This window comes from Triticum urartu, chromosome 5A, assembly GCF_056163025.1.
Source record: "Triticum urartu cultivar PI428250 chromosome 5A, HENAU_Tu73, whole genome shotgun sequence".
Taxonomy (NCBI): domain Eukaryota; kingdom Viridiplantae; phylum Streptophyta; class Magnoliopsida; order Poales; family Poaceae; genus Triticum; species Triticum urartu.
Genome location: NC_141877.1, coordinates 32,493,920 through 32,506,588, shown reverse-complemented (window position 1 = coordinate 32,506,588; position 12,669 = coordinate 32,493,920). Strand labels below are relative to the sequence as shown.

At 46.9% G+C, this 12,669-nt stretch overlaps 3 protein-coding genes across 3 annotated transcripts; 1 reads left to right on the top strand and 2 right to left on the bottom strand.

Moving 5' to 3' along the window:
• Window positions 1-175: 175 nt before the first annotated feature.
• Window positions 176-951, bottom strand: LOC147967758 (E3 ubiquitin-protein ligase Os03g0188200-like). The gene has a single exon (XM_087522541.1). The coding sequence runs from the start codon at window positions 917-919 to the stop codon at window positions 464-466; it is 456 nt and encodes a 151-aa protein (XP_087378667.1). The 5' UTR covers window positions 920-951; the 3' UTR covers window positions 176-463.
• A 6,212-nt stretch (window positions 952-7,163) lies between these two features.
• Window positions 7,164-7,725, bottom strand: LOC147967757 (RING-H2 finger protein ATL70-like). The gene has a single exon (XM_087522540.1). The coding sequence runs from the start codon at window positions 7,717-7,719 to the stop codon at window positions 7,252-7,254; it is 468 nt and encodes a 155-aa protein (XP_087378666.1). The 5' UTR covers window positions 7,720-7,725; the 3' UTR covers window positions 7,164-7,251.
• A 1,892-nt stretch (window positions 7,726-9,617) lies between these two features.
• On the top strand, window positions 9,618-10,576 carry LOC147967756 (E3 ubiquitin-protein ligase Os03g0188200-like). The gene has a single exon (XM_087522538.1). The coding sequence runs from the start codon at window positions 9,719-9,721 to the stop codon at window positions 10,202-10,204; it is 486 nt and encodes a 161-aa protein (XP_087378664.1). The 5' UTR covers window positions 9,618-9,718; the 3' UTR covers window positions 10,205-10,576.
• The last annotated feature ends 2,093 nt before the right edge of the window (window positions 10,577-12,669 follow it).

Sequence of the window (12,669 nt, the reverse complement as noted above, 5' to 3'; positions counted from 1 at the left end):
TGTCATATGCATGACACTAGTATAAGTTACTCCCCACTATGACCAGTCTTAATGATTTGGATATCAAATTTGAGTTCAGGGGATATTTGTCTCTCAGGCTACATTTGGGGATGAAAAATGGACTTCTTTCATCAAAGTAACTGGCGCGCCGGATAGGAAATGCGCCGGTACAGAGTGAAACAAAAAATCCGTATATATACAGTGTTTGGACAAGGAAGAAGTACAGTAGACGTAGCCAAAGTCGCTGTAATCTGTCGAAAGAGCATGAATGTGCAAGCTATATCTCTATCTTTGTCTTTTCATGGAAACAGACACGAATTGTCACATGGCCAAAACGATATACTCCTACTACTCTGCTCTGCTATGTCTGCGAGCAAACATCATCTGTTGCCGCCGGACGAAGTGGCCCCGACACCACAGGCGACCTATCTAGCGCACGCTGACGCTATCTGTGACGCGCGGTTCAGGAATTCTTCGCGGCGGTGGACTGCGGGGACGTGCGGCAGAGCGGGCAGCTGGGCCGCCGGCGCAGCCACTCGTCGACGCACCTCCGGTGGAACGCGTGCCGGCACCCTGGCAGCTGCCGGAGCTCGTCGCCGTCCGCGTACTCCGCCAGGCACACCGCGCACGTCGTGTTGTCCGGCGCCCGATCGCTGTTGTCGGCCGAAGGCACGGCGGCAGGCTGGACGTCGTCGACGCGTCCTGGCGAGGAGTACACCGACGTCGGATACGCGGCCAGCTCGGCCTCGTCGATACCCGCGGTGGCGCACCGGCAGCCGAGCTCGATGTCGACGCTCGGGTGCGACGACGATGAGGAGCCGTGTCCCTGGCGCCGCCGGCTGGAGCAGAGGAAGGTGAAGACGGAGAGCACGAGGAGCGCGGCCACGGAGGCGCAGATCAGCACGGTGTCTCTAGACATGGTGATCACACCGTCGCAGTGGCAACCTCACCGTGCCACCACATATATATAGTCTACTTTTGCCCGCGTGTCAACACTGTCAACGAATTAGCCCCGAACTATAATTAACGCGCCAATGACCAAATCTACCAACACGTCTTCTTTGCCGTTTCTTGGTCAACAAATTCTTTGCCTTCTGCTTGAACTATTCCTGTTGAGACATACAGTGTTTTTGTTCCCGGACCTTTTTATGGATAATTTTCCGACGATGTCGACCTTTTAGCTTTGATTAATTTATTTGTAGAAAAAGAAAGAGCCTGCACGAGATATCTTTGCCCCTAACTTGATCTGACAGAAATGCACATTGACTCCTTTACTAATTGTTTTTGGGCGGAGAGGATTCTGGTCGGCGGCCAGCCAACGCGGGAAGGAACTGAATTTGTGTGTGGGGATTAAACATTTCCGGATTGGACCGATACTTACCAAGCGGCCTTGGTTTACTACCGGTAGACCGCCTGTCAAGTGTCGTATCATTTGGACTTCGTTTGATACTCCAACGGTTAACCGAGGGACCGAAAAGGCCTCGTGTGTGTTGCAGCCCAACACCCCTCCAATTTGGCCCAAAACCCACCTAGCTTTTCTCCATCATCTAGAGCGTTCGATCACGATCGCGTGGCCGAAAACCACACCTCATTTGAACTCCCCTAGCTCCCTCTATACCTATATATAGACCCCCTCCTTCAAATTCGCGGTTCCACTCTCCCCCTTAACCCTAGATCCACCGCCGCCGCCGCCGGACGTGTCCGGAGCAGGCCGGACAATGTCCGCCGGCGCCCGCGCCCACTAGCGCGCTGCCACGTGGCGGCTCTCGCCCGCGCCGCCGCCGAGGCCCGCCGGCCCCCTCCCCGCTCCAACCGGGCCGCGCCCGCCTCCCCGCCTCCTCGCGCGCGCCGCCGCCTCGCGCCGCGCCCCGCGCCGCCGCCTCGCCCAGCCGCCGCCGCCGCCTCGCCCGGCCACCGGCCTCGCCCCGCCGCCTCCCGCCGTCAACACCGGCTCCGGCGAGCTCCTTCCCCGCCGGCCTACAGGGCCCGGCCCCGCCTCGATTTCTGTGCGCGAGATCTAGATCCAAAAACCCTAGGTCATTTTCGTCTAAGTCCCAGATATTTTTAGTTCATATGCCCATGTTCATGGCCCTGTAACTTTGCTCTGTAGCTCCGATTCATGCATATAGCATATCAAAATGTTGATCTCAGAGAGTACATCAATTCATTCCATTGCATCATTTTCATCTGAGCTCATCTTGATGTCCGAAATGCTGTTAGAAGAGGGCTACTTGAGTTAATTGTCAGATCTGCTACTCCGTTTAGCACTTTTGTCATTTTTGCCATGATTAATATGTGCATGCTATGCCCATGAGTTCTACATATGTTTTGTTAAGGGTTTTGTCATCTTTCCAGAGGTGCAACCCATATATTTTTAGAATGTGTGTGGTGACTTGTGCAAGCTTGCAAAGTGGTGCACTTGCTAATTCTGTTTTCAGGGACTTAGTAATTTCACTAAGTCGTGGAGCTGTTTATCTCATGATGCCATATGTTCTTGTTGTTTCCTAGTGATCCGTGCCTCTTTTGAAAATGATAAGTAAGGGAGTTTTATTAATATTCTAGTGCTCTATCCATCCATGTCTTTGTTTGCAATTATGGAGCACCCTAGCTTGAGTCAATCAAGCTCTACTTTTGCTACTTTGTGAATCTTGGCAGATTGTCAACTTGTTTGCAATTTTGCCGGTGATGTTGTAGTTGATCCGTGCATGATATGCTATTGTTCTTGCCATGTCTAGCTTGCATTTTGTGCCTTCTTTATGGGAGTATGCTTGTCTTGCCATGACTTGCACCTTAGTGAGTGCATCGAGCTCGTAAACATGCCTACTTGAGTTATATTTCAGCATGTGTCAGTTTTCACCAAGTCTGAAAACTGATTGTGTTTTTGCTATGTTCACATACTTGCAATTGTATTTTCTGATCCCTTTTGGCTCAAAGTCACTAAGGGACTTTTGTTAAGCTCTTTGAGTAGCTCCATGCCATGCTTTACTTTGCCATGTTCATATCCTGTAGCATGTAGTTTTGTTGCTCCGAAGAGGGCTACCTGATCTGAAATTCCAGACAAGTGTTAATTTCACTAAGTCTGAGATATGTTTGCCATATGCATTTTTGCCATGCTTGTTTGAACCTGTTAATGGATGAATTGGCCGTAGCTCAGTGCTAGACTTTTGTTAAGAATCTTGTGTGCATCCCTGCCATGTATTTTGTTGTCAGGTTTGGGTGCTGTAGCATGTTCATTTCTTGCATTTAGATGCCTACTTGCTGTAAATCGCAGACCGGTGTCATTTTTGAATCGCTTGCCATTTCTAAACCGTAACTCCAATTCCGGCGTTCTTTATATCATTTTTAAGCGATTTCATCTCATCTTTCCAGTGGCACACTTGGTTTTCCAAGTTGAGGCCAGGTTCATGCATTTTCTGTCATATCTTGCATTTTGCACCCCGCATCGCATTCTGCATAGCATATCATCATTTCATCATATTGCTTGGTCTTGCACGTGGTTGATTGTATCCTTGTTGCTTGTTTGTCTTGTTTGGGTAGAGCCGGGAGACGAGTTTGCTAACGAGGAGCCCGTTGAGTTTGCTTTCGAGGATCCAGTCAACTCTGACAACTGTGCAGGCAAGATGATCATACCCTCGAAATCACTACTATCTTTGCTATGCTAGTTTGCTCGCTCTTTTGCTATGCCATTGCTACGATGCCTACCACTTGATTGCAAGCCTCCCAAATTGCCATGTCAAACCTCTAACCCACCTTTGTCCTAGCAAACCGTTGATTGGCTATGTTACCGCTTTGCTCAGCCCCTCTTATAGCGTTGCTAGTTGCAGGTGAAGATTGGAGGTCGTTCCCTGTTGGAACATCTTTTATTTACTTGTTGGGATATCATTATATTGCCATGTTATCTTAATGCATCTATATACTTGGTAAAGGGTGGAAGGCTCGGCCTCTCGTCTAGTGTTTTGTTCCACTCTTGCCGCCCTAGTTTCCGTCATATCGGTGTTATGTTCCCGGATTTTGCGTTCCTTACGTGGTTGGGTTATAATGGGAACCCCTTGATATTTCGCCTTGATTAAATTTTTTCCAGCAATGCCCAACATTGGTTTTACCATTTGCCACCTAGCCTTTTCTTTCCCTTGGGTTCTGCAGACTCAAGGGTCATCTTTATTTTAACCCCCCCCGGGCCAGTGCTCCTTTGAGTGTTGGTCCACCTGTCAGCTACCGGTGGCCACCAGGGGCAACTCTGGGCTGGCCTACCCGTACCTAGGACAATCTGAGTGTGCCCTGAGAAAGATATGTGCAGCTCCTATCGGGATTTGTCGGCACATTCGGGCGGTGTTGCTGGTCTTGTTTTAACCTGTCGAAGTGTCTTGAATTACCGAGATACCGAGTCTGATCGGAACGTCTTGGGAGGAGGTCTATTCCTTCGTTGACCGTGGGAGCTTGTCATGGGCTAAGTTGGGACTCCCCTGCAGGGATTTGAACTTTCAAAAGCTGTGCCCGCGGTTATGGGCAGATGGAAATTTATTAATATCCGGTTGTAGATAACTTGAACCTTAATTAATTAAAATGAATCAACTGAGTGTGTTACCGTGATGGCCTCTTCTCGGCGGAGTCCGGAAAGTGGACACGGTGTTGGAGTAATGTTTGCGCAGGTTGCTCTCTAGTTTCTCGCTCGTGCTTTGCCTCCTCTTCTCGCTCTTTTTTGCGAATAAGTTAGCCACCATATATGCTAGTCGCTTGCTGCAGCTCCACTTATTTTTACCTTGCCATACCTATAAGCTTAAATAGTCTTGATCGCGAGGATGCGAGATTGCTGAGTCCCTGTGGCTCACAGATTACTACTACACCAGATGCAGGGACTGATGATTCCGCTCCAGGAGACGCGTATGAGCTCAAGTGGGAGTTCGACGAGGACTCTCAACGTTACTATGTTTCCTTTCCCGATGATCAGTAGTGGTGCCCAGTTGGGGGTGAACGGGACCGTTGTCGCATGTTGGGTTCTCTTTTATTTTGGCGCCGTAGTCGGGCCATGAGTGTTTGGATGATGTAATATTATTTATGTACTTGATTGACGTGGCGAGTGTAAGCCAACTATGTTATCTCCTCTTTATTATGTATATTACATGGGATGTTGTGAAGATTGCCTAACTTGCGACATATGCCTTCAATGCGATTATGTCTCTAAGTCGTGCCTCGACACGTGGGAGCTATAGTCGCATCGAGGGTATGACATTGTCGTAATTTTAGTTCAAACTCTGTTGCGTGATTTTACTACTGCCTGACTTCATTTATGCACACCATTCAGTGAAATCTGCAATGTTCACACCCCGATTAACCCACTAAAAATAAGTCATGCTGATTATTAAGTGGTAAACACAGAACCCACTCAATCGTATATCTGATTTGGCGCTAAAAAGGCATATGTTTGGCACATTAAACATTGGTTAGTACACGTCTTGTTTTTAAGGTTCGTTTAGTACACATCATTTTCGAGCATCTAGTGGTCGATTTTTTTATTTAGGAAACGAGCTACAGATGCTCTTTTTTAAACACCTTCGTGCAGGACTTTGTCCAATTGAATGCCCTAGAAAATACACACTCCGATCCCAAATATAGGATGTGCATGTTGTTTCATCAGTACCAATATCAGTTAAACCCACCAAGCATCATTATGGGGGCGGGGCTATAGAGAGAGGCGTCGGGGGAGTACGTTGCTATTCGGCCCGCAGAAGCGACCTAGTCGTACCCACGTGCGGGGCTTGATGCCCCCAGTTTTATCGTTTCATTTTTTCTTTTTTATTTTATTCTTTCTGTTTTTTTCTTTTTAAAAATAATCCGGTTCAAAACAATTGTGACTTTTTAAAAAATCGAGAAATCATAATGTATTCATGAGTTAAAAAATGTTCATGATTCTAGAAAAATGTTCAAGGATTAAAAGATGTCCATGATTTCAAACAAATGTTTGGGAAAAAAAAGGAAATGTTCATGATTTTGGAAAGAATGTTTACGTATTCATAAAATGTTTATGAATTGGAAAAATGTTTGAAAAATATTCATGGAAATTTAATAAAAGCTTCGCAAAAATTTCAAAAAATATTCATGCATTTAAAAAATGCCCCCAAATTTCAAAAAATGTCCATACTATATTCAAAACTGTTCATGACTCGAAAAATTGATCACGAGTTTCCAAAAAATGTTCACAAATTCAAAAAATTCCACAACTTTAAAAATGTTCCTGAATTTTAAAAATGTTCAAAATTGGAATAAAATTCATGAATTCGAAAAAATATTCATGATTTAAAAATCTTCATGATTTCCTGAAAATACAAATTGGAAAGATGTACGAAAAATAAATAATAAAGAAAAAATGTAAATAGAAAGAAAACAAAAGGAAGAAGAAAAACAAAAGTAAAAACACAAAAAAAAAATCCCATTTGGGAAGGTTCTAGAGCCGATCCCATAACCGGAAGAACCTAGTTAGGCCAGCCCAAGTGTATGCAGGGGCGGACCGGTTGTCTAGGTGCTATGCCGCTAATTCGGACGAATCACAACAGGAACATGTTTCCTATATAATCCATATTACGGTTGTGTAGTGATGGATAATGCAGTCTTATCTTTAGACCGCCACGTAATCTAGAGAGACGATAAAAAAATATTGTGCTACTGTTATTTCTTAGTTGTTATCTTTAATAACCAAATATCTCAAAATATATGATGAGGCAATTGTTATTAAAGATAGTCTCTTAATTAAGGGAAGAACTTTTTTTCTGACAATTCTATTCGGCACTAATAAAATAATATTATTGTAGATTCCCTAGGTTAATCTTTTGCCTGCCGAGAGTCGGGAGGATTCTGTTTGGCACTAATAAAATAACACCACTGTACATTCCCTTGTTAGTCCAGTACATTTCTGGACTGGATTGCTAACCGGTAACCGCACAAGCTTTTGACGTACCAAACTCTGATAGCTTGTGCGGTTAGCAATCCACTCCAAGAATGAATGTCCGAGCTAGCTTCCCAATTTAGCAGCTGTGTCTTTTTAGAGGGAACGAGTCATGGTCACATCACATGGCCATGCATGACGACCTACCTAGCTTAGCTACGTACTCTATACATCTTCCGGCACGTAGATGGCGGCTCCGGAAATCTATACATCTTCCGGCACGTAGATGGTCACCAAATTGTTCCGTCCGAGGCATTGAGTACGATACATCTTGCCGCTATACGGCCGGAACGGTCCCGACTGTCGACAGGCTACATCGGCACGCTGACGCTCTGACGACGGTTAGCATGCGCCGGTGATGCTCTGCTCTGCGGCGACGTGCGGCAGAGCGGGCAGCTGGGCCGCCGCCGGAGCCACTGGTCGACGCACCGTCGATGGAACGCGTGCGCACAGCCGGGCAGCACCCGCAACTCATCGCCGTCGGCGTACTCCGCCAGGCACACCGCGCACCCCCGCTCCTCCTTCGCAGTCCGCTCGACGGCAGCCGCCGCCTGATGATGCTGGATGGACGACGAGTACACCGTCGTCGGGTACGCGGCCAGGGCGGCCTCGTCGAGCCCCAAGGCGGCGCACCTGCCGTGCCCGAGCTCGATGTCGACAACGCCCTGCCGCGACGAGCTCTGCGCCAGTCGGCGTCGGTTGGAGCAGAAGAAGGTGACGAGGGAGAGCACGACGAGCACGAACATGGAGGCGCCGATCAGCACGCTGTCCCTTGACATGGTTGCAGACTGTACCGTACGTCACAGGGACAACCTGGCCGTGGCACATACGTACGTATATATATATATATATATATAACTTTCTGCGAGTATTAAGATTTGCGCCAACTGCCACCTCACGATCAGATCAAATCTCCGCCGTCCACCACAAAGACAATGGTAATGACGATGACCAAGCCTCGCATTCCAACTTTTACCTTTTCCTGTCAACATATGCGTTGCTTGCTGCGTGCACGATTCCCTGTTGAGATATACAGTTGTATTCATATTCCTGGGACAGTGGGACCTTTCTCTCAATTTTTCATGACTATCGGCTTTTTTGCTTTGATTTGATTGAGAAAAACAGCCTGCAAATTTTAACCAGTAAAGAAGAGGGTGTCGTGGCATGTTCGCTAATGCAAATGCGACAGCTTGAAAAGAAATGTGTGTGTGCTGATAGTATAGTAAAGAATTACTAGTAATGATGTAGGAACATGATGCTAAAGTAGGCGATTAAGACGTTGAAGCATGCATTTTAAGTGATTTGTTTATACTATGAATGATGAAGCTAGGTAAATGAGATATTTGACTGCAGTTTGATGCGACAGGATTAGGGATGCAATGTTAGGGCATTTACAACGCGGGTGCTTAGCATGGGGCGCTAGGGAATAAATCCCAGCTGTTTTGGCAGTTTTCAGGGTATTCCTGGTTCGTTTCTTGGCATCCATGCTCAGGGAGGAGTCGGGCGCTTCAAAAATACGCACAAAACAGAGCTCCTGGCGCCCGACGCTTGTGCATGCTGATTTTAAGCGCCTAACTAAGCGCTCATCATTGAAGATGTCCTTATGACCCAAAAGGTATACTGTGCAAGGTTGTACTAAAGCTGTGATGGTTAATTTGGATCGGAGGGAGGGAGTAGTTCATTTAGTTGAACTAAATAGGGTTACAGAATACCCTAAAGGCTACCCATTTGCACCCGTAACAGGAATGCAAATTGACTCTTTAGTTATTCCAGACGAGGATCCTGGTCGATATCCAACTTCAAGGATGGATACTAGATCGTTAACATAAGAAATCACTTCATATAGTGGTCTTTTTTGCGGGGACACTTCATATAGTGGTTAGTTATACATTGAGACAATAGGACTTTGCTTTTTATGTTATTATCTGACAATACCCTACCTTGGTAAAAATAATGTATTTAAAAGCATGTCAACTAGCCAAAAATCCTGTTTGGGGAGGGGGGAACACATATTGTGTCGCAGTTTACTTTCCGATAATAATATAAACACACATTTGTATGTTTAGGAAATAGGAACTATGGATACATATTGTCAAGTACATAATTTCGTTTTGTAGCTCGAACTCCATGGAGCCTCTTTAATGGGATTTTCAACAGTCAGTTTTTCAAGTCTTAACAAAATCGGAAAAAAGAAGTCCAGATGTCATGTGGATGTGTTCATTTTTTTGGGGAACGTGGATGAATTCTACACGTGTGTAAGTTTGTATAATGAGTCATTCAATACGTGAGCTAAACATTCCACGGCAACCCCTTTTGACTGCTGAAATTCTTTAGCTACGAGCAAATTCCACGAGACAACACACAGGGTAGTACTACGAGCAAATTCCAAAGTCTCAAGGCAGCTAGCCAACAGGCTAACTACACGAAAAGGCACCATTATACTAACTTCGTGAGTCATCGTCGCATGTACTAACAAGCAATCGTAAGAGAGTATCACTTTGACGAGAAACTGCCAGTAATTAACTAATGTAGTAGTCAAATAACGTGATGCCTAATTAGCTTGCCAATTACAGCGACCGCGTTAATTTGGATTTGGACCGAGCTACTATAGTTCCTTGGCAGTGAGTATTTATATGTACGGGGCTGATGCGAGAGATCCGATTTGATCTCGACCGTCTCGACCGTGACTTGGCCGAGCTCGACGCACGCACGGACAAATCATATACCTACATAGAAGCGGCACGCCCGGGTTGTAGTATATGCTCCTGTGCTGGCACCATGCCGGGCTCCACCGTGCTGCTGATCGGCGCCTCCGTGGCCGCGCTCCTCGTCATCTCCCTCCTCACCTTCCTCTGCTCCAACAGGCGCCAGGCGCACCGCGCGCCACCGTCGCTGTCACAGCGGAGCGTCGTTGACGACGTCGAGCTCGGCCACGGGTGCGCGGCCGCAGGGATCGACGAGGCCGTCCTGCCCGCGTACACGACCACGGTGTACTCCTCGGCGGCGGCCAGGCGACGTGGCGAAGGCCAGATGGCTGCTGCCGAACCGTCGCCCGACGACACGGACACGACGCACACGACGTGCGCGGTGTGCCTGGCGGAGTATGCGGACGGCGACGAGCTCCGGCGGCTGCCCGGCTGCAAGCACGCGTTCCACCGGCTGTGCGTCGACGAGTGGCTCCGGCGGCGGCCGAGCTGCCCGCTCTGCCGCACGTCGCCTCCCGCCACGCGCGCGCCGCCTGCGGCCACCACCGATGACCCCTGAACCGCCACGGCGTAAGGTAGCATGCCGATCGGGACCATGCATGCATGCCGTTGCCGTATAGCGGCGAAACCGAAATGCCATGTCTCGTACGAACCCAAATGCTGCCGTTGCCATGACAAAGACATGTAGTACGTGGCAGTAGAAATGTTCCGTACGAAGCCGCCATGAATGCTCTAGAGCAGAGTCTGTGGGTAGGTCGTCATGCATCGGCATGTCCCATGTGAGACCATGTCCCGGTCAGCTAAAACAAGCTTATTAGATACGTCCTGTCGTATTACCTCCGTCCGGATTTATTAGTTTCTCTTGTATTTTGTGCCGGATGTTGACCACCTATATTACTGAAAAATATAAAAATATAAGATACAAAAAGTACACCTTTGGATTTGTATTTGAAAGAACTTTTCAACAATATAATTTTTGTGACACATAATTTACATTTTATTAGTTAAAGTTACAGGTCAAACTTTAGCACAAAATAAGATGGGGCCTAATACTCCCTCCGTCCTATATAATAGTGCCCTCGCATTTTCCAACATCTAAGTTTGATCATAAATTTAATCAACGAGATTGACTGTGGCGGGAGCAAATATTATATCGCTGAATTCATATCGAAATAGCAAATTCAATGGTATATTTTTTGCTCCTGCGCTGTTGGTCTCGTCGATTAAATTTATAGTCAAACTTATATCTTAGAAAGCGCAGGCACATTACATTATGGAATGGAGGGAGTAGGACGAAGGGAGTACGCACTATTCGTGGTTTTAAATGAATAAGAAACCAGCTCGAACGAATTTACACGTGACAAACCGCTGATTAGTGACATCTACACCCTGAATCACCGATATGCATATGATCTGGCAACCTTTTTTAACCTGGCAAAACATTGGCCGTTTTATTTTAATCAACCAAAAGTGCATTTCACACTTAAACAAATAAGATGGTTAGGAGTACAATAGTATTCCAGTTTATCAAAGTATAAGTTCTAAACTTGACATTTGTGCTCGTATTTTTGGGGTTTATTCCAGGCCTTGCGAAGATGTGTGTTCAGACGGACGATACATGTCCGTCGACTATAAAGGCGTTTGTGGTGAGTGGTGACTAAGTCAATCTCAAGATGATGTGTCGGCTCAGTCTCTCAGAAATGCTCGTAGGGATAAAGTGTGTGTGTGGGTATTTATAGGGGTGACTGTATGCTCGTGTATGTGAGCGACTTTAATTGTACTGTATTAAAAAATAAAAATGGATAACTAACAAGATTATAACACACATAGCCCAGCCACCCTGGCTACAAACTGGGACCTCCCCCCCCCCCCCCCCCCCCCACACACACACACATTGTTGTGTGAAACATTGCCGAGGTTGCCTAGAAGCGTCATGGTCATCACATTTCGCCTTGACTTAGAGTCTGTGGACAATTATCGACAGGACCCAACAAAAGCTACATACTAACCACACCGGCCTCTGCCGAAAAGTTGGCCAAATGCGCCAATGAAGAGACATCCGCAATTCTGATCATTGAGGAGCTTGGGGGGGGGGGGGGGGGGAGGGGGGGCTCACTGCTTGTCGTCATCACCATTATGTATGATCTTATTGCCGCTCTAACTTTAATTAATGTGACGAAGGAAGCCATATAGATCCCATGAACATGTTGGAGATCGAGCCAGTTACCAAGACCATGGCATGACCCATCTCAACACACACACGAGCAAGCCAGAATTTGCAAGTTCGACATTACCAACCAGTTCCATAACAAATCCTTCAAGAAGGGCAATCAACAAAAATGTCACCATCACCCGAACGGGACCTATGGATCCCCCCCACCCCACCCCCAACTGTATGGACCTCGAGCAAAGGAAAGGAGGCGACAACAGAACAATGCGCCCAAAATGTACACGATTCCTAGGTGTCATAATCACCGTTTCAACCAGTCGGAATAGGGTTTTCATCCGTAGCTGCCACATCCCAGTCCACTCCATGCCTAAGGAAATGACTAACAACCCGCCTACCCGCCACAACCGCCACCTTCAAACTAGATCTAAAAGAGAAAAAAAGAACAAATCAGAAACCCTAGCTTCTACGTAATCATGTCCATCAACAACAAAAAAAGAACAAAACAGAAAGCCTAGCTTCTATCAGAGAGACACGTCGGAAGGGATAAGAAGGTGAAGAAGAACCACCCACCTACCGCCCGAGACGAGAAGGGGAAGAGAGATGAAAATGGGGGGAGGGGGGCGACATAGGAAGTCAAACCGGTCGGCATCTTCCTATACAAACCAGACAAAAAAGGGCCAGACCAATTACGGGTGAAGGATGTGCGGCGTCCCGACAATCTTATGCAATATAAGGTTTGTCTCAAGAAAAAATGAAAGACGGCAGGACAAGGAAAAGGCCTAAGATTGGCCCATGTCCTAGCTCTCCCGCAGACAGATATAGAGCCCAACGAAGTTCCCACATATAGAAAAGAG